Here is a 22,248-nt window from a genome sequence, read left to right as displayed (position 1 = left end):
GCCACCCCACAAAGGGTTATGGGCATTAAACTCTCCGAGTAACAGAAAAGGTCGTGGCAGTTGGGCTATCAGTGCAGCCAATACATGCTGTGTGACATCACCACCCGGTGGAAGATAGATACTACAGACAGTAGCCTGAGGCATCCACACCTGAACAGCGACAGCCTCTAAAGGTGTTTGAAGAGCTACACACTCACTGTAAAGAGTGTTAAGGACGTAAAAGATGCAGACGCCACCAGATACCCTCTCATAAGCTGCCTGATTCTTATAATAACCCCGATAGCCACAGAGGGTGGGGCTTCGCATTGCTGGAAACCAAGTTTCCTGGAGAGACATGCAGTAGGAAGGGTGAAGGCGAAGAAGTAGTCGGAGCTCAGCAAGGTGGTGGAAAAATCTGCTGCAATTCCACTGGAAAATGACATTGTCCATGGCCAAAAAAGGTTTGAAGGGACCAAGGAGGCAGATTACACCACTGGATCACCTGCTGCCACTGATTGAGGATATGTACAATCAACATCCATTGTGTCTTTGAGTCCGGCGAGATCTAGGCCCTCAGCGGATGCCAGAATCTCCACCTCATCCTCAGACGCGCCTGTAGGGAGCAGTTGGGTGGGTGCCACCGCAAGTTCCTTGGTCTTAGAGGTCTTCTTCTTGAACTTTTCTCGCTGCTCCTTGGGTTTCACTGGCTGGGAGGTCTTCATTGATTCAGTCTCCAGGATGGAGGAAAATCGTGAAGCCCTATGACCAGCTGCTTGTGGGCACTTCAGCCACTGGTGAGTGCCATCTTTCCCACTGGTGGAGACCTGGGAAGGGAGGGATCCAAGGGACACCTTGCGAGTGAGAGGAGCTGAAGAAGCTGGACACTTCTCTGGCTTAGAAGTGGTGACAGATGTCCCCAATGGGGGGGGGGGGGGGGGAGGGGCTGCTCCTGAAGTAGCTGGTGCAGGAGCAACAGGAAGGGTAGTGCCCCCCACGAGCAAGGGGGCAGGTGTAGTCTTCCGGCTCTGAGAGGTAACTGTTGTAGATGGAGCTGATGGGGCTAGAACAGAGGTAACGGCAGCATAAGAGGAGGTCATACAAACAGGATGGAGGCGAGAAAACTTCTGCTTAGCCTCAGTGTAGGTCAGTCGGTCCAGGTTCTTATATACCGAGCGGGGTGGCGCAATGGTTAGACACTGGACTCGCATTCGGGAGGACGATGGTTCAATCCCGCGTCCGGCCATCCTGATTTAGGTTTTCCGTGATTTCCCTAAATTACTCCAGGCAAATGCCCGGATGGTTCCACTGAAAGGGCACGGCCGACATCCTTCCCTAATCCGATGAGACCGATGACCACGCTGTCAGGTCTCATTCCCCAAACCAACCAACCAACCAACCAGGTTCTTATATTCCATGATTTTCCACTCTTTCTGTAAAATCCTGCAGTCTGGCGAGCAAGGTGAATGATGTTCTCCGCAGTTGACACAGATGGGAGGCAGGGCACATGGAGTATTGGGATGTGATGGGTATCTGCAATGTCGACATGTGGGGCTGGAAGTACAGCAGGAAGACATATGGCCAAACTTCCAGCACTTAAAGCACTGCATTGGGGGAGGGATATAGGGCTTGATGTCAAAGCGGTAGACCATCACCTTGACCTTCTCTGGCTATGTATCACCTTTGAAGGCCAAGATAAAGGCACCAGTGGCAACCTGACTATTCCTCGGACCCCGATGAACGTGCTGGATGAAATGAACACTTTGCCACTCCAAATTGGCGCGCAGCTCGTCATCAGACTGCAAAAGAAGGTCCCTGTGGAATATAATACCCTGGACAATATTTAAACTCTTATGGGGCACGATGGTAACAGAAACATCCCCCAACTTGTCACAGGTGAGTAATGCCTGAGTGGGCAGAGAATGCTGTTTTTATTAAGACTGACCCAGAGGGCATTTTGGGCAAGCCCTCCACCTCCCCAAACTTGTCCTCTAAATGCTCGACAAAGAACTGAGACTTCATTGTTATGAAAGACTCCCCATCAGCTCTCGTACATACTAGGTACCAGGGCGAATAAGCTTCACTGCCAACCTTAGCCTTTTGTTCCTCCCATGGTGTGGCCAGTGAGGGGAACAATTTGAGGTCATGCATGTTTGCATTAAATTGAGCCCTCAAACACTTAAGAGACTGCTGGTGGCTGGCCACCAGCAAGAGATGATGTACCATGCTTCATTGTGCGTCATCCGCCCTGATGGCACCCACTCCGACCAAGGGCCCTCCCATGGGCGCCACCCAGCTGCAGCAAGAGCAACGTGGCAGGATGGAAATTGCCAGGAGTCCCAATGCCCCAGGGAGATAGGCATCTACACCTTGGCATACGTGGGGGAGTTAACAGCACAGGCATCAGCAGAGAGATCCCTGTGTTGTCAGGGGGCTACAACCAACAGGGTACATGGTGGCCCCACCACAATGGACTGGCTACCGTGCTGGATATCAGGCACAAAGGAGTCCATGGTCATTGTCGGCGCAGAAAGTGACACTGCATAGTGAACAGCTTATCCTCACCCAAGAGATGGAGAATGGGCAGGACTGCAATGTGACGACAAGAAAGGGGATAAAGATCTCAATGCATGATGGACAATGCACCAAGTAAGGCACCCTTCCCCAATTGGCTCGCTCTTCAGAATAATGTTGAAATATGGAGGTCAAACCTGAGAGGGGACCATTACATAAGGGCTGAGACATGTGAGACTCCTTTTAGTCACCTCTTATGACAGGCAGGAATACTGCGGGCCCATTCTAACATCCGGACCTGCAAGGGGGAAAATCTGTTACATCAGGGACTGGATAGTGGTTGGGAATGTTATGTGTCGTTAATCAATGGTAATCTCCATGGGTCTTCTTTCTTATCAAATGCAGTGGTGATGCCAAAAGACTATCTGATCTGTGTATAATGCCAGCTTCCAGCATATCTTCAAATTCTGCCCTTGCTGCAGCAAAGCAGAATGATCAGGTGCTAATCTTCTCAGTTGTTGAGAGACTGGCTGGCCAGGTGTCATTTTGCTATGGTGTGAATTTCATCTATTTGGTCATCAGCTTCTTGTCTAGCCTCCTGAAAAATCGAGCAACATGGTGAGGGAATGGTATTTGTAGCCTCTTTGCCTATAGTACCTGTAATGACTTCACCATCCATCATCATCTGTAGTGTACTGAGGTTAATCTCCAGCTTTTGTTGACTAATTAAGTCCACTCCTAATATCAGTTCTATCACATTTGCTAGCATGAACTTCTATTTGAAGTTCCTGCTGAAACTCAGGTCCACTTCCACATCAACAGTGTTGTATGTTGCTATGGGCAAATTGTTGGCTGCTGTAAGATGGACAGGGATAGCTACCACTGCATTCTCATTCTGATTGACTAGCATGAGAACCTGAGATGATCAGGTAGCAATGTCTTGCTTTTTTGTCTCTTACAAATAATTGGTGTGATAATGTGAGCAAGCATGATCTGTTCTCTGGCTGTTGATCGAGCTGTCATTAATTACTGGGTCAATCTTAAACACTGTTCTGTCACTTGTTACTTGTTGTTTTTGCACAATTTTCCGACCTGCTATGCCTAGTATAAGTTGCTGATGTCATTTGGTTATGCACAATGGGATGTGCATCTGGTGGCCCAATCAGTAAACCGCCATTGATACCAGCACTCTTGTACCATCTGTTGTCCGAGTCCTCTACCTATAAACTCTGCCATAGTGATGCCATCCCAGAAGTTTGACATAATTCCAACTCCTACTGAAATCCTTAGGCCCACTCCACTCTATCTCCCTCCTCCCCTCCAATGACACCCTCCACTCCCACCTTCTACATGCTCTCCAAAATTCATTAACCCAACAATTATAGACACCATATTTCAGCCTGTTACTGTGCTTTTACTGAAGGAATCCCTACTGAAATCTATAAACCCAACAGTTATGTATATCCCATTTTAACTTGTTATTGTGATGCCATTGAAGGAATTTCAACACTCGTTAACACCCCCAAAATCTAGCCTGTAAGATCAAAAATTCTCATCACTTCCTTCACCAACTATCCACATTCCCCAATCCTTTACCTCCTAGATCCCTACTCTACACTGCTGATACCAACTCCCTGTACACCAACATCACTCATGTCTATGGCCTTGCTGCTATTGAACACTATCTCTTCCGACATCATTAGGACTCCAAATCTGCTAATTCACTCCTCACATACCTTGCTGACTATATCCTGACACACAACTACTTCTGCTTTGAGGGGAAGATGCATAAAAAAATCTGCAGCGCAACCATAGGCACCTGCGTGGCACCCTCTGATACCAACATTTTTATCGGCCTTATAATGAAAAGCTTCCTAGACTCCCAGAGTCCCAAACCCCCTAGTATGGTTCAGACTTGTTAATGTAATCTTCATGATCTGGACTCAGAGCCAGGACACCCTATCATCATTCCTTCATAACCTGAACTTCTTCCCTCCCATTTACTTCACCTCGTCCTCCTCAGCCCAATGTGTCACCCTCCTGGATGTTGACCTTTGCGACTCTGATGGCTCCATCCACTGCTCTGTCCATATCAGACCGACTAACCATTACATTACCCTCATTTCAACAGCTGTCATCCCTTCTATGGCAAGAAATCCCTCCCATACAGACTAGTCACCCATGGATGGCACATCTGCAGTGATGAGAACCCGCTTGCCCAGTATGCTGATCTCATGAGGACCTACACAGACAGATATTACTCCCTCCCTTCCTCCCCCCCACCTCCCCCCACCCATCCAAACCTAGTCAACAAACAAATTTCCTGTGTCATATCTTCAAACACCCCTATGCTTCAGCCCCCCCTCCCCCTTCGCAAGAATCAGATACAAAGGAGTTCCCTGCTCCCTCCCCCGAAATAATCAAATGTGTACTGGACTGGAACAACTGAACCATATCGTCATTCACCCGGGTTTTGCTTCTCTATAATAGTGCCATGGAATGAGGGACATGCTACCCAAAATCTTTCCCACCACTCACAAAATGATGTTCCATTGCCCATCAACCTACACAAAATTCTAACCCATTCCTATGCCACTCCCACTCCAAACCCCTTGCCACAGCGTTCATATCCCTGTGCAATACCAAACTCATTCAGCCAGCATTTCCTACACCAGGCCTGTCACAGGCATATCCTGGCCCATCCCTTTACTCTGCCTCCAAATTCATGTCTCCACGTCACATTAATTGTGTGCCACTTCCCTCAGCTCCAACAAATGGAATCATATGCCCAGGCCCAGACCATGCATCTGCGACCCCCCCCCCCTTTCCTGCATTCCTAGTCAACAAATTTTCTGCCTCCCTCAAACTCTAACAATCTCACACATCACAACATCACAACCCCCACCCCAGCCTATTACACCTGCCAAATGGCAATCCTGGCTTTGTGCAAGTACTATGTAGGGGCACAGGCAAGTGTATGAGTAGGGAGAGGGGTGTATTTGTACTCTAGCATGAGAAAGGATTTACTCTGCGAGTTGGCAAGCTTTCTCTCTTTTTTGTATGTCCCTGTCGATGACTCAATGCTTTGCTTTTCTGTGAGTGGTCTCCTTTTCTCTGAAGTATTTTCATTCTACCAGAACTTTCTTAACACAATTATGTTCTCTAAAAGTTAGCTGAAAATTTTGGAAATAAATGGGTACAAAAATATAAGGGGAAAGTGTGTGTCACTACCCCTATACTTCACACCACCTACCACTTGACTCTGCAACTGGACATTGTATTTCAGTAACATCACCTTCTTTTCAACATCTCTAGTACAGATAACAATGTGATTCATGTTTACAGTGATAGTGCTACGGCAACAAAAGAAGGTTTGAGTGGTTTATCAGTAAAGACTAATGGAAAATCTCCAGAAAACAGTATACGTAAATTTCCATACCAGTACAGATCAAAATAAAAATGCAGCACAACCTGTAATATGTATGGTTGACAAAACATTAGGGCTGTTGCTGAAGCTAATTTTCTTGGGATTCATATTCAGTGAAATCTTAAGTAGGGTGCTCATCATATCACATCCCTAAATTCAAAATTAGCAAAAATGGGTTTTATTGTCAGAATTCTAAGCAACAACACTAATGATGAAATGTGTACTTCGTTTGTGTACATTCACGACAGAAGAATGATGTCATGTTCTGAGGAGAAGTACACAGGGTAAAACAGTTTTCAGGAAGCAAAAGGTAGTCCTAAGAATAATGAATAAAGCAAGCACTGTAAGAGCTAAAAATCTTATCTTTCCACTGTATTTATATACTTTAGGGGTTATACATATTAAAAATGTATATATACCAAGGTAAGAAACTTTTTCACTCAGAACAAAATTGTCCATTATTACAGTAAGTGGTCAAACAGTGACATAATTGTTAGTTGTTGCAACAGCAGATTGTGCCAAAATGGTGTAGGTATGTAATGCATGCTGTACAACAGATTACCCAGACATATAAAATCTTTTTCTAAACTGCATAATTTAAAAACTCTGGAACATCCTACCAACTACAAAACTGCTTTTATTCAATGCCTCAGCATCTCATGGATGAATACATGTACCATCATTCATATTTTTAATTATAGAAATAAGTTGTAAATGTACTGCATATAGTCAAATTTGTAACTATTTATTATATGGATCAAATCTGTTATAAAAATTAAAATGACATATATCTGCAAGTTGTAAAACCAACAGGTGTAAAGTTTTTAGTCTTAATATCTCATGTCTATAACTAATGTGGACAAATAAATAAATTAAATGGTAGCTGCTTTTTTTATTTTTTTAAGGAAAATTTGAAGACAGTACAGTATTCAATATTTTGACTTTTGTTTTGCTATTGTCTACCATGTTACCAACTGGTGTGTGGAGATTAATTTCTGTCTCACTGATAATCTTTACATAGAAAATGTGCTGGGGATTTGGGAGAGGTCTTGTGACCTTATTTTGCTAGGGTAGTCAAAGTGTGTGGTGCTTTTCTGGTAATAAGCAATACCAGGGATGAAAATGATTAAATTTAATTTCTTGATGGATTAAGATAAGAGGAAAGCCATTTCAACTCACTATGATTAGATATTACAAGACGAGCCTTCCAAATCACTTGACTGCATAGGCTCTGTTATTTCTACTACATGAGAAGAGCCTCCGATTCTATCCAGAGTAAGAGGTATTATTAATTTGTGTGTGAAAGAGTAAATACAGGAATACAAATTGGTCTTAACTTTGTGTTAGCTACTGGAACTGGTTTCGTTCTTGCGAGCTTGGTAAGAAATTGGAAAGACACCGATATTTTGGGAAAATACGTGTGAATATACCTGCAGCAAAAACAAGATAGTATATTCTTACGTTTCTGATATGAAAATGTAAACTGTGGTCATCTTAAATAGCTATGTGCTACAGCCTGTTAACTCTTTAAAAAATAATTGCTAAGTTTTGAGTAAAGAAATGTTTTGTGCGTTTTCATTTAATTGCGTTATAATTCATAGTATTCGTCCATTTTCACATAGGCAAGTGTTGTTCCCTCCAAAAACGAAAATCTTCAAGTCTTGTGTATCTTCCATAGGGCCTACAAAGGCTGTCACATTACGTCCTGCTTTGCATGTTTGTACAATATATAATTGCATCACAGCACATTTCTTATCTGCAATTTTTTGTTTTTAAACTGCCTAATTTGGCAATAACTGTGGCATTCACAGCAGCAGTATTTGACAGATCTACCGTTACATACCAAACCCCTTTTGTCGCCAAATGGAGTAAATAGTATTTCCGTGTAACTTGTAGACGAGTCAGCAGAAACACATTCAGCAACATTTTAAAGTTTATTTTTCCCTTCACAATTCCCTCACAGCCCTCCTTCAACATCCTATTGAGTCATTCAATGGGAGCATTGTGCATTCATTACCTTTTGAGGTAAATATTGAAACTGCTATCATTTTTCCATAATAATCATTTAGATTAGATTTACTTTCATTCCAATCCTTATATCCTTTCCCATCTAAGGAGACCATGCTGTGATTTCATTAGTATACTTCTTGCCAATCTCCATTTTTTTTATTTTTTCAAAGATGTGAATTAACTGTCACGTAGTGGCGAATTACAGCACCTTCACCACTTTCTCCGTGATTTCATAGTCATACATTGCGATTGCAACAAGTTTCATTTGTCTCCATATACAGGGCTACCAACCAAAGGGGAAATCCTAGCAACGGGCTACCATTGGTTTCCTGGTATAACGCAATAGACTTTGCTGACGTCCGATTCATTCAGTTCTCTACCAAGATGGCGGTATTAACTTGTGTGATGTAGCAGTGTTCTAATATTTGCCACAATGGCGCAGATAAGTGCTAATAAATCGAATTCAAGTGTTATATCAAGTATCACAACGGTTGTTTTACAGAAGAATCAAACTTACAGGTGTAAATTTTACTGTTGTAAGACGATTTGTTACGGTATCAAGCAACCTGGACGATTAAGGAAGAGGCACACATCTCGTTGGCTTGTTTGGTGTCGCAGAGTCAGTGACAGTTGTGTGCATCAGAATTTAAACTCTAATTTGAAGAGGAACAGTGACAATGACATACTTAAAAAGTGGCAATTGAGGAGTTAAAAATGTTATTTATTTGGTCATAACTGCGCTTGCCCTTGTTGGTGTAAATTTTAAATAGGTTCATTTAATCAGCTATCTGGCAGTGAAGAATCTGTAAAAATGGAGCGTAAGGGAAATTATTTTATGCCCAACAATGGACAAATTGGATTTAGCCCGTTGCATATGCTTGGGTTGTCTGCTATACACCCAAAATCAATGCAGCAAGGTTTTGTAGATGTCAGTGTTAATACTCATACAGTGGATAATAATTTCTCACTTTTCAAATGTAAGGACCCAGCTGCTGAAGTTGTAAACATGAAGAATAACTTCATTAACCCATTTGGCTGTCGTTTACCAGTAGGTAACAGCTTTTCTAAACTGATTGGTGGTTTTATAGGCAGTAAATGTTTGATAGGTTCATCTACAGGTAGGGAGAACAATTTCTGGGGAAGAGTTTTGGAGCAGTACAACAACATAATTGGGACTAACAATAACCTATATATATCAATGTCTGCAATGAATTCCAAGGAAAGTACAAAAGAATATATCAAAGCAGGAGCAGTTGATGCTGCTTTCTTGTTTTCGCAAAGCTTTCATCTGTTGAATACAAATAATTTAATTTATCAAGAGCAGACAATGGATACTACAAAAAATATGTCACCTGAAGATTCCCCAACATCACCTGTAGAAATACAGATACAAGAAAAAGTAACTGCTGAGCCAAAGCAGTCTTATGCAGAAGTCACGAAATCACAAGTAGCAAGCAAGATACCAGGAACTGGAGACCTGCTCAGATGCAGCACAGGTAGTAAAATATTGCGGTCTGCTCGTAGGGACCCAGTGAAACTTCGTCAGAAGAAACAGAGCTTAAGCATCTTGCCAAATAATAATTGGAGGTACAGAGATCACCATAATGATTTTGGTAAATACAGGGACAGGGCAGATTATAGCAGAGAACATCACAGAAAGCACTGCACACTCTCTCGTGACAATCAGCATAAGCCCATCACTGTACCAGACTCAACCAAAGGTACAGGTACTCCCCATACACCACAAAATCAGAAAATGAATCACTTGAAAACAAGGCGTGCACAGCATACAGCAAGTAATAGGAAATTCTCAGGGAAAAGAAGACTAAATTCAGATTTATTAAGTGATATAAAAGAAGATTGCCTTGATCTTGACAGCGACTTGATGGCTTGTGAAAAGAAAGGACCATTTAACCACAAGTTGAGTTGTTCTCCAAATAAAAAAATGACACCACCTACTGATCAGAGATCTCCTTCAGATCGGTGTGCAAATTGGCGTTGCCGTCCTTACAGTTTATGTGATCCTTGCAAGATGAAAGATTCTTATGGTAATGATGTTCCTGACTGCTATGGGTCACATACTCAACGAGAGACTGTTACTTTTGAAACTGAACAGAAGGAAAGTGACAAAGAAAACAGTGTTCCTGAAAGACCAGTAACATCCCTCACAGAAGGGAAGTCTGATAATGCTTCAGCAAAGCCTGTTGCTTGTTCTGATTCTTCTCTAACTGAATATGAAATATTTGTATCCACAAGGTGCCCAATGCTAAGGACGAGAATTTCTTCAGAATGTTCAATCGATAGTGAGGATAGTTTCGTCATTATGTTTGATGCAGGTGGTGATGATTCATGTGAAGAGACGTCTTCTGAAACAGCTTCTGTATGCAGTGATAGTGACAGCAGTGAGAGTGAGGATGATGAAGTTTCAAGCATAAACAGTCAGTGCTTAACCTCTGAAGAACACATTGATCCTAATGACGACGATGACGATTACTGCTATTATGATGATGATGATGACGAGGACGAGGTATGTAGGCTTTTATTTGATACTTTTGTTTTTGTAAAAGTTAAAATTTATGTACACACAGATTTTCACATTAAGGCCAATAATATGTCTGTGCTAGCTAGTGACACTACCAGAGCTTTTCATTCAACATGCAGTATAAATGCAAATTTGCTAAGTATATCTCTCTTGTATTACATGGATAATTTTATGAACTTTGTGACTCAGTGGTTTTATATTTTTTAACGGTTTATTAACACTGAATAACCAGTGTTTTTTGCCAGAATCTATGCTTTTTAAGAGCTATTGCTTCTTTAATAAAGATGAATTTACAGTGCACATGTGTACTATTTCATTGTTTACTTTTCTGTTCTTATCTGTATTAAATATGGCATTATTAATTGAGAACAAAATTGACAGATGAGCACGGTGAATGAGACTGCCTGTAGAAGTGCTTGTGTATATAATTGTATATATTTCTTGTGCATGCCTAGTATTCATCCCACGAGGCCTTCTCTGTTCTGCAGATCATAAATGTGAAGTTGTAGAAACAATTAAAAAACAATAAAAAGAAATTAGTGGTTGTCGTTCTCATTTTTGTTCATTTATTTTTTCATATTGTATTGGTCATATCTAGATGTTTTTCACTGAAATGGAAATTGACAGCCACCAAATTGGAGCTGAAATGTTACTTGTATTGAAACATTTTCATCGTGATGACAATCAAGGAAACTGGCCTTGTTTGGCTAATAACTGCTTACAAAAATGATTTAAAAATTAGTTCCAGTTAGTTGAAAAACAGCTAGAATAAGTAGTGCTCAACAAGGCTGGAAAGTGCTTTTGGATCTGTGTTGTACATCATAGTTTATGGAATTGATATGTTTATTTAATAGTATTAGAATTACTGTAGCCTATAAAAAGTGCTTAGTGTTGTAAAGTGAACGGATAAGAATAAGTTGGAAAATCATTTCTTTGGTGATCTAATTTTTTCTTTTAAGGTTTTTAGTCATGGACACATTTCACAGACATGTTTTTGTACATGTGTTTATCTGAAAGAACCAGTAATAGAATAACCTTTCCATGCACTCATCATTTAAGATAAAACATGGATGTGTTATTCTTCTACATGTGGTGAAGTGTGTAATACAACCATGTGTTGTTGTACAGTCAGTAGATTGCATTCATTTGATAACTAGTAGAAATTCCCAGGTGTGCTTTAAAAGCCAAAAATGTCAGTTCCAGTACCATGAAATGTAGGAAGCTGTTCTGAATGCTGTCCTTGAATAAAAATGTTCAATAATTCTTGTACACTGTTGCACTTCCTACTATGCATAATATCACTGTTTCGGTTATGTGCTCATGTTGTTTTGGGTTCTACAAATTCTAGTAGTTTACTGCTGAATAATATCGGTGAATATTTTCATTTTATACTGATAATCTGTATATGATTGATTAGTACAAAATAATGAGTATACTTTTCTAGTTAGTGTTTGCTTGTTTATATCGTGGATTTTATTCTACAGGCGTGTTCATATTACATTATTGCACTTCAGTTTCATTATCTCTTGTGGAGCTGTTCCGTCTTTATTTTACCACCTCCAGCAATAAATTCCTACAGTTTTCTCCCCATCTGTCATCAAGGCTTTGAATGGGGAAATATTTTTACAGGGTGAAGTAAAACTCTTTGATGCCAGTAAAACAGTTACACTTTGCTCGTCCCTGTAGAACCAGATGAAATTAGTATTTGACACCTTTAGATATCAACAAACTGCATTCTTTTAGCATGGAATTGTAGTGTTAATTCAGTTCTAGGAAAACAAAATTGTTATGTTACATATGGAGCTGCTAGAGAATTCTCTTTTTAACACTAGTTGATATTAACCTTCATGTTGATTGTGTCCAAAAAGCACTAAAACAGAAGCACATATCAATGTAGTTCCACTTCCTGCCATTGAAATACTAAACCCTTGAGTAGGCATGCCTATATATAAAGTGAGCTAACAACCAATAACATTGCCTTTTACCATTCCATTGTTGTTTCACAGTTGTAAGCCAATACCTGTTCCTTCATTATTGCTTCAGGTAACACAATGATAAGTTGTGCTTTATGTCCAAGCGATCAGCAGTAATATGAAATGAACAGCGAAAAAAATTTAAAATCTGTATGAGAAAATTACCCAGGTTCTGAGGTAACAGCGTAATCACCCAATGAGGCAGTTGTCTACGAGATAATTAGCAAGCGGAAAAGCGGTTGGCTTGGATCTCTTGCCACAGCACCCGTTTAATGCTTTGACGGGGTTGTTATTGTGTGTTAACACTTGTGCATGGAAATGGAGTTATCTAATAAATATTTATTTTATTATTGTTTAAGTACACAGTGATTTAGGTCATTTAATGTAAGGTTATTATATCACATTGTAATTAAACTAAGATAAAACTGTGATTTTGCTCATACATATTTGCCTTGGTAGCCTAACATAAAGACAGTTATTCTTTACATGTGTGCCAAATGTGCCGCACACCTGCTTGTTACGAAAAATGGTGAGCTTGTTCATGGGTTAAGCGAAGATTTGTACCGCAGTGGATAGAACCCATCTAAGACACTAACAATGAGATGGTTGACATTTTACTATTGGGTTGTAACTATTTGTCCTGCACATGCACACTGTGCACTTTCGTCTTAACTGTCCTCTTCTGATGGTCCCCTTCTTTTGGCGTTACCACAGCATACATTATACAGATTGTGGAAAGATGTCAGACGTTTGCTACTCTTCAAGAAAGTGAAATTACTTACGGTTAAGAAATTATTGTAGTTATAACGAAAACAATCTAGATGAAAAAGTTCATTAATATCATATCAGATTTGATAATTGCTGTAAAGGCACTCTGTTATAGAGGTGTTTGTTAGCAGAAAGTTCTTTAGTTAATTCTTGAAGTCCCCTATATTTACTACACTATATTTAATATGCTTTAGCAAGTCATTGAAAACATACTCATAGACCCCTTGCTGACCTAATATCAAACCCCTGAAAGATTTGTAGAAATTATTTTTCAATTCTAGTGCTATAATCACACTTTGCACTTTGTGCTATATTTTCAAAAATATTTAAAAGCATGACTAAAAAGTGTACTGGAAACACATTAAAGGTGTAAAATCATTAGCTCAGGATATTCACCGGTCATTTGACACCCATTGTTGGATGAAGATGTGCTCTGAACTTTCCCGTGCATTACAAATTCTTATAGCTTTGAATTGTTTGCTAATGTCATTCTGTGTGGTTTTCATTTGTCTTTCTCATCTCTTGGAATCCAACACATTTTCTTGATGCTTCTATCATCCATTTGCCTGGATACTTTCCATTTAGGTTTCATTTTATTCACAATTTCGTATCACTCCGTGTTCTCCAGTTCATTAACATGGCCTAATTACACTCTTAGTAAATTTTGTCTTGCCCACTCTCCATTGCTTGCTGAACAACCCTCAGTTTGTTAATGGTTTGTGCATTACAAGTTTTTTCCTTCCTGAAATCTGTACTAACTGGCCAGTTTCAAAATAAATATTGACCTATTTAAAGTGACATTCTATGACTACCACCAAACAATCCATATAAAATTCAGCTTTATTCTGAAATCTTGAGTGTCCGCAATAAATGAGGCTGTAGCTCTTAAGTGAGTTAAAATGTGCAGAAACAACTGATTCACTTTTCTTGTTTGTTTCCTGTTTCGTATAGATTGATTTTAATGATGATGCAGAAATTGAAGGTCTCATTTGTGTATCAAAAACTGAACTGAAAGAGGCAAATGAACGGTGGAAGAGCGCATATGAAGATATACCATCTGCAGAAAAGGAACCTGAAAAGGTATTTCTGGTTTCCATATACATGAATATGTATTTATTTGTTCACTGCCTGTTATTAAAACTAATTTATAGTTTTTAAATGAACACTCTGCCATTTGACTGTGTTGTTGTTTGTGTAATTATGACCCAAGTTTCAGCCATTTGTGTCATTTTCAAGTGATTGTGTTTGTCATTAAAATATATTGCAGGATTTTGTCATTAACATATATTGCAGGACACAAACCCAAACACTTGAAAATCGCATAAAGGCCAAAACCTAGGTCATAATGAAACAAACAGTCAAATGGTGTGTGTTCATTTAAAAATTATTGTATGGCTGTTTCTCAGCAACACCAAAAACTGTTTACCAATTGATATATTTTTTTACTTAAATTTGGTAGTAATTATAGATTTAACATTAGGTTGTGTATTTAGGTAGCATGTGCAGAGACCATTTGTCAGTGAGTAGTTGAGATATTTGAGAGATGGTAAGCTAGAGGTTTCTTGCAAAGCATTGTATTAAATTTGTTAAAACAGATGTGGGATGTTTTTATTGTAGTGGCCTTGTGAGTTGTGAGCACTATTGAGGGGTGGAAGGGTCGTTTTTTCCATTACCAAGATGGTGTTTAGCTGCGCATTGTGACTCCACTGGGTTGCCGAGGGCTCCAGCAGACTGTCAGAGGTGTAAGGTGCTTGCAGCAAGACAGATGGTGTGCTTGTAAATTCTCTGTTGTCCCAACAAGCTGAGAACAGCTACGGGTAGGAACGCTTATCATGTGACACAGCTGGGTGTCAGTGCACAGCATCCATATTACATGGTGTGGCCAGGTGTCAATCTTGCAGCCTTCAGTGGAGAAGTGTTGATGTGTAAATGGCAGTAGCTGCTACGCTCAGCACAGCCTGAGTGCATAGTGACCTTGCATAGCAAATATTCGGCAACAATGCTGTGTCAAATCCTGGTGTGGCCAACTGGTGTTTTGTATGGGTAACGAGGCAGCCGAGAACTGCCCATCCAAGGTGGGTGACTAGGTGGTTCTCATTTGGACCTTTAGCCCGTCTGTTAGTGGCTGGCCACCCCTGTGAGGTTGTTCCATCAGGATGATTGTAGATCGATGTTGACCCCTTGGTGGAGGCCAAAACAATGACTGTTAATGATGCAGTGATTTGCTGCTTCAGTGGGTTATGGGCCTGACGACTTTCCTGGCTGGACAGCATACAGTTATCTATATCAAAACTAGTTTGTTGGGGTTTTGGGCTGTTGAAGTTATGTATGCTGCATTGTTTGGGCACTGACCAGTGGGTGGATATTAATGCACGTTGAGGGCAGTGGCACAATGCTTGGTCAGCATGCTGCTGCAAGTGATCCGCCTTATGGCAGCAATCCCAGCTGCTTAGACTCAAGTACCTCTTGCATTAGTTGATACAGAGAATAATCTCTTTCATATGTATGGAGTTACACAGGAGCATTATTTACGAAAAGATTGAAAAATGTTTTTAATGCTGTGCTGTGAATTAATATAGTTAATAATGTGACAATTTTTTGTCTTACTGGGCTCTGCACCCTCTGATATTTGATCTTGGTTTTGTCTTGTGATGTAATTGTATTGTGGCATGTGACTTTGTACATGTGCAAACAGAAAGAAATCAGAACACTGACAATAGTTTGGTCAAGAGGAATGTTCAATATGAGTTGCAGTTTTGGCCAGTGCCGTAATGTTAATGGCTCCCTGAGAAAAACCGGAAAAGGAATTTTAGAAAGTACCAACAGGAAACAAATGAGAAAACCAGAAAACAAGTAAAACATTGAAAATAAAAAAGGGAGTAATCAAAAGTTACCATATTATAAAAGTGCAACAAAATGGAGACGTAATGATAAATTTGAATGAAAAGTGGGAGACAAGGAACATAGTGATAAAGTGATGGAAAAAAAGAAGTGGTAAATTTTTTTTCTTTGCTCATGCTCATCCCAGTCTCTACATGTTCACTGTATTGACTACTATGTTTCTCACTTGTAACTTACATCAAAAGAAAAATTCATTTGAGAGAACTGCAAAATCATAGAAGGGCAGATGTTGGTCAGTACTTTAGTTTCCAACGGCTTCCATGGGCAAAAAGTTTGATTTTCAATATGGGCAAAAAGTTTGATTTTCAATATTTCCTGTAATTGTTGACTAAATTTAAACATTTAAAATGCTCTCATAATGTAGTCATTAAGAGATCTAATCCCACTTCAAAGATTTAACACAGTAAGACAGTATCACAGCTGCGAACTATGTATACGTCTTGAGGTGGTATAGCTTATGACATGCAAATTATGCGGACTGTATTCATCCTGTCTTTGAGAATGAGAGTACTTAGAAACTTTGAACAAACTTTACACATAATTCCAAACCTTTACAAAACTCTTTGCCACTGATGCCAACCACAAATCAATATGGAAGGGAAGTAGTTTATTGCTTATTACATATTACTATTCATGTAGCACAACTTCAACATCAAGCATGACATTTTAATTCAGTACTTCTTTACAACTAACTCTATTTGCTACACATTTTGCAGACAGTATACACATACACTATTGAATATACTCGCAAAATTATATCATTGTATGACTCGTAGTTCAGGAGATATGATGCCATAAACATTGAGATGCATGAAAAACTAGGTTTTGCTTACAACATAGCACAAATTTACTAGACTATCATCCGGTGTTTCATAATGAGAGTGCTTGGCAACTTCCAACAAACATTAAACATAATTTCAAATATTTTTTAAACTTTTGGGTTATTTGCTTAATGCCAAATATTTAACACGTTAACTCATTTGTAAAGTAATCAGAAGTTTGACGCTGTTATATACATTGTAGTTTGATTCTTTGGGGTTTTATTTCTGTCTATACTTGTGATCTCCACTTGATATTTATTAGTAATTTTCTGTCTTAAACTTTGAAGAGTCCAATTTTGTTTCATTTTCAGAATGGTGGAACTTGTTTTTCTGAAAACCCCTTTTTTTCCTCCTATGGTTTTTTGAAAGTTGAATAGTTGACTGTTCTCTCTCTGCAGCGAGTTTTGTGTTTGTATTACTCTTTACTGTATGGATTATTTTATTTTTGCACAGGTCCAGTTTGCAAAAACCCCAGAATTGAAGACAGTTCACAAAATAATTGCATGGGATTTTGCCTATCGTGCAGCACGCATTGGACCATGGGAACTAATAGCGCGTGACCGTATTCGTTTCCATAGACGGATTGAACACATGAGCAGAATTCTGAGCCCTGTACTGCAAAATCAGCACAGAAGGAACATATGGGAGAAGTTTCATAAAGACACATTAGATGTCCCGTGAAGCATTCACACAGCTGTTTTGTGATTTAATGAGGAGACACTCACATTAACGGATTTGACTTTTATACCAGAAAGCATACTCATGCCCTTGAAACTGTAACTGTTGAATCTGTTGTATAATGACATGAAGCCAATGGCTGTAGCCTATTGTGACCAAAAAGCAAGAAATTGGGTTACATAAATACAAGTGATTATATTTAGCATTTTTTTGTTTTCTTATTTAGAGTGAACACCAAGGTGGGCAAATGCAAGTGCATATAATACTTATTTGTTCTGTGAGATGTGGTGGGTTTCGTAACACCTATTTACATTAAATACTTTCATCTCTTACATTTATTGCTGTTCTCTATTGACGTAACCCAAATTTAAATTATCGTAGGCAGACATGTGGACGGGGTAAGAAGTGATAATATGTTATAAGTGTAAGTTAATACTATGAATAAGAATACCTTATCTGAGACTGTTTCCCCAAAAAATTTAAAACACACACACACACACACACACACACACACACACATACATACACACACACACACACACACACATACACACACACACACACATTCTCTCTGGCATTCTGGGTAAGAAATGGAAAAAGGTTTTCATGCATACAGACAGACAAACATGTTTCCAAAAGTTTGCTGTTTGTTCTTTTGCTTCTTTTTTGTTTTCTTTGTCAGAGGAGCACATGATTAATGCATAAAGACAGCAGGCAATTTCTGTAAAACTGTTAAATAATATTTTCATAAAGATTTGCCATTTCTCACCCTTTGATTGTGCTACTTGCTTTGTGAAGTTTGTGTCTTGAGACATTTGCTACTGTACAAAGCTATTTGCTTGTTTGTGTGTATTACCTGTAGCTTTAGTATTGAGACCAAAATGATTATGAAAATTGTAAGCATGACTGAAATTATAGGGAAATTGAATGCACAAGTGGTGGTATTGTGTTCAGTTTCTTTTGTAGTGTTGGGGGAGGAGGGTGTAGAGGCAGTCAGAGGGGGTGGTTTACTTTATTAAACAAGGAACCACAAGACTTTTTATGTGGACAGTGGTGATAGATTTAACTACATGAAAAATGTTGGAGTATTTGTATCTGTGTATATTTGATCATACAAATACTTTGAGAGCTGAATATTACTGCTAGTCATTTAAGTTCTTAGAAGAATGTGAGAAGCATCCATTTTTAGCCAAGTAAATGTAATTTAAATCATTCTGTAGTTACTAAATGGTGCTGTTACATATTTTATTTTCTGAAAGAAATATTAAAGATGGAACTATTTAAAACAAAATTGAAACAAGCTTTAAATTCCACTGAAAGTTAATGTTGAAAACCTCATTTGTAATTGTTTGTTGAGGTCTTTCTGAGTGCATAAATCTGCAGTGAATATAATATGGCAGCTAATTTTAAGTCTACCTTAATCCTAACACAGTGAAAATGTGGTAAACCTAAAGTATATTAATTATTGTGTTTAGACTGGTGGCAGTGCTGTGTATACTGTACCTAATTCTGAAATCACTGTTGGAGTGTCTACAGTGTTACACGCGTGTGCACAAGTGGGCTATGCACTGAAGCTTACACTAGGGACTGATACAGCATTGGTTACACCTAACTGTGTGCTGTCAATTGTTTGATTCTGCTGCTTGCCAGTGTGTTCTATTCTACAGTGAGAAGCAGTATAGATACAAGAAATTTGCTGTGTTGTCCATTGGATGGTTAGAGTTTCTGCTTCAAACAGATTAATTTCAAGGACAGATTTTTGTCAGAGTAGATACAGTACAATTTGTTTCACCAAAAACATGATATGTAGTGATTTTGTTGTCAAATATTGTTCACAGTAAAATGGTTTATTTTGCACACACAAATACTTTAGTTGCACATTGATACTCTTGGTCCAACCGTTTTGCTTACACATAATTGACTATTTCAACTGCCCAATAGTAGTTAATCATCCACATATATTTTACAGTGATGTTGGGTAGAAATTATTTATGTATAAATCTTTAAAGGGAAAAACAAAGGAAAGAATACTTAGGTGAATGAAAAGGCTGGGGTGATTTACAAAGTGTTGATCATAAGATGTATAATTCAGGTAGCTAATGAAAAGTTGCTGAACCAGATCACAAAGAAAATAAATGTATGGCACAACTTGACTGAAAGATGTGATGGTCAGTTAATAAGACACAACCTGAGGCATCAAGGAATAATCAGTTTGGTAATGAAGGGAAACGTGGGTTAAAAATTGAAGAGAAAGAACAAGATTTGGCTATGGCAACTAAATTCAAGTAGATGTAGGTATGCAGAGATGAAGAGGGCTGCACAGAATAGACTGGTGAGGAGAGTTGCATCAAACCAGGCTTGGACTGAAGACAAACCACCACCACCACTGAAACCTGGAAGATCAAAATTATGTAGCTGAGTAGAGTATCCTAAACTGAGTACTTTGCAATGTGTATAACTACTTAGATGTCAGTAAGAATGATAGGATAGAATGTCTGTTGTTACACAAAATATCCTGTTATAGGGCACATGCAGTAGGTTTCAGTGTAGTACCTGCTGACCACATTGGGAAGGTGAATTTTCCCACCAATACTAGTAGCCCTATCTCACAACATTGCAGTTGTAAACATCCTCTTGCATCTACTCCATGCCACTTGTGTGACATCTAATTACACTAATAACTCCTTGTTTTATAACAGCCTATCCTCTTCCTTTGGTATAGTTTTGTGTGCTGTAGAATTTCTTGTATTTTGTATGATGAGTTGCTTATATAGTTCTACTCGTTTTCTGCTTGCCTTTGGGGTACTCTGTATATTATCTGTGTGAATTCTGATCAGTCCCGGCTTTGTTTTCAGCTAACTCTGACCTCTGCTACTTCTAAATTTACGTATTTTTTTATCCTGATCTTTTCCAGCCTTTGACTGTGATAACCTTTTGTATTTCACAGTTTCTCTGTTGGCTCTTAGAGACTTAATGATCTTCGAAGCGATGTCTGAATGGTAATGCTTTTTTGCAACTGGTTCTTTTTTCTCCTACAAAAGGTCCTTTGCTTTGCATCTGTGTTTACTGCCAAATGGTAGTTTATGGAATTTGATTAGTTATTTTTATTTATGATATTTTATTCATGGTGTATACTAGTAAGCGGCTGTGTCACATTCTCCTTCAGTGTTAGATGATATGTGGGGAATGTTATCTCCTTTAACGGTGTCGTATTATCTCTCTCCATCAGATCTGCAACACATCCATGCCTATTGGAATATCTTGTTGGAATGTGTTTATTATTGGAAAATGAAAATAAGGAAATATTGATATGTTCCTCTTGTCAAGAGCTTATGGAAGGAATTATTATAAATGGAGATAAGCCACCAGACTTAAGATTGAATTTGCTTTAGGAATATTTATCATAGAGTTGTATGTTACTTGACAGATTATATTTCGCAAATACATCATATAGATTACTTTTAGTGAATCAAACTACATTTGGACATTTAATGCTCTAGTGGTCTCAGAATACGTTATAGCAGATTCATCTGATCTGTTGAGTGGTGCATGCTTTTTTAAATGTCAGGATCATGGCCAGTGACACATTTGCTTTTATTATTCTCTTAATTGCCTTATCTGGAGGTGTGCCTTGGGGAAAGAAAGATTCATGGAACCAAGGGTGTATGGTAGATTTCATATACTGAAGAAAAGAATGTCCATTAGACAAGGCTGTATATCCACCAATTGTGGTATAACTTGGTTCAGTTCTTTACGAAACAACTGAAAGATGACAGCTCAGCAGATGTGACTAGTAGTGGTAGTATAAGTGCAATTGCAAAAGTATACTTGCTGTGAAGGTTTCCAAGTTCTCAAGGAAGCTAGTGGACATAGATAGCTGAATCTTCTCCATAAGCAGATAAAAGTAACTAAATCAATTTCCTGACTTATATTTCATTTGGAAGTGCTATAGTTGGGATGTGATTAATGAAACAATAGAATTTGGCTCAGCCTCGGAACAAGTAAAAAAATTGCATTTAATTCAACACATTTTGAAAGAAAGTAACCCTTAATATTATGTATAAACATATGAGAAGATTCCCAGTATTAAAATTGTTTGCAAAACTGTTAAAACATAGACTATTTACTATTCCTCACTGTAAAACAGGTCCTCTTATTTTACCATTGTCTCTGTGGAAACAGCACATCTGTTATTTTGTATGGCATCCTCTATCAGCTGGCATGTACACACAGCTTCTGTGGATTCTGCAGTGTGTTTTTGTGCATACTATAAGTTTGGAAGCATTAGGAATGAGACAATGTCAATATATATTAATAGTAACAAGAAGATGTTGCTTAAAAAATTACATAACTTGCAGTTTTCCATTAGAACTATTGCTGCTCATGTACCCATCAGGAAAACTTTAGGGAGAGTTTGTAAGTATCCAGTTATAGTTGCAGTTGGGATTAGATGTTCAGCATACACTATTCCATCACCATAGAGTGATTGTGGAAGCAGGCAAAGGAAACTTAAATCTCAACTGCATTGAAACCTCTCCTCCCACAGTTGGGAATTGAAGTGAGCATTGTCTGCAGGTTGTAAATGTACATCCAGTCCCACAGTAAGGTCTCTTAAAGTATCTTGCACCACATCACAGG

General features: G+C 38.9%; 1 protein-coding gene and 1 long non-coding RNA gene across 2 annotated transcripts in view; one reads left to right on the top strand and one right to left on the bottom strand.

Annotated features, from left to right (window-relative positions):
- The window catches only part of LOC126100815 (uncharacterized), a 42,368-nt gene extending 34,220 nt beyond the window's left edge, over positions 1–8,148 (bottom strand). Inside the window, exon 1 of the long non-coding RNA XR_007522214.1 lies at positions 7,935–8,148. This is a non-coding gene — a long non-coding RNA (uncharacterized LOC126100815). The remainder of the gene's footprint in view (positions 1–7,934) is intronic.
- A 126-nt stretch (positions 8,149–8,274) lies between these two features.
- On the top strand, positions 8,275–18,522 carry LOC126100266 (uncharacterized). Its single transcript, XM_049910855.1, has 3 exons — positions 8,275–10,454; positions 14,162–14,290; positions 17,386–18,522. Exons 1-3 carry the CDS (start codon positions 8,739–8,741, stop codon positions 17,611–17,613), a joined length of 2,073 nt encoding a protein of 690 aa, XP_049766812.1. The 5' UTR covers positions 8,275–8,738; the 3' UTR covers positions 17,614–18,522.
- Positions 18,523–22,248: the final 3,726 nt, after the last annotated feature.

This window comes from Schistocerca cancellata, chromosome 9 (assembly GCF_023864275.1).
Source record: "Schistocerca cancellata isolate TAMUIC-IGC-003103 chromosome 9, iqSchCanc2.1, whole genome shotgun sequence".
Taxonomy (NCBI): domain Eukaryota; kingdom Metazoa; phylum Arthropoda; class Insecta; order Orthoptera; family Acrididae; genus Schistocerca; species Schistocerca cancellata.
The sequence above is the reverse complement of the archived record's forward strand: the minus strand, read 5'-3'. Positions and strand labels throughout refer to the sequence as shown.

Excerpts from the sequence above, each read along its gene's own strand:
- LOC126100266 (XM_049910855.1), top strand. The coding sequence starts at position 8,739 with ATGGAGCGTAAGGGAAATTATTTTATGCCCAACAATGGACAAATTGGA. Across the intron at positions 10,455-14,161 it reads ATGATGATGACGAGGACGAG|ATTGATTTTAATGATGATGC; the intron begins GTATGTAGGCTT and ends TGTTTCGTATAG. Across the intron at positions 14,291-17,385 it reads CAGAAAAGGAACCTGAAAAG|GTCCAGTTTGCAAAAACCCC; the intron begins GTATTTCTGGTT and ends ATTTTTGCACAG.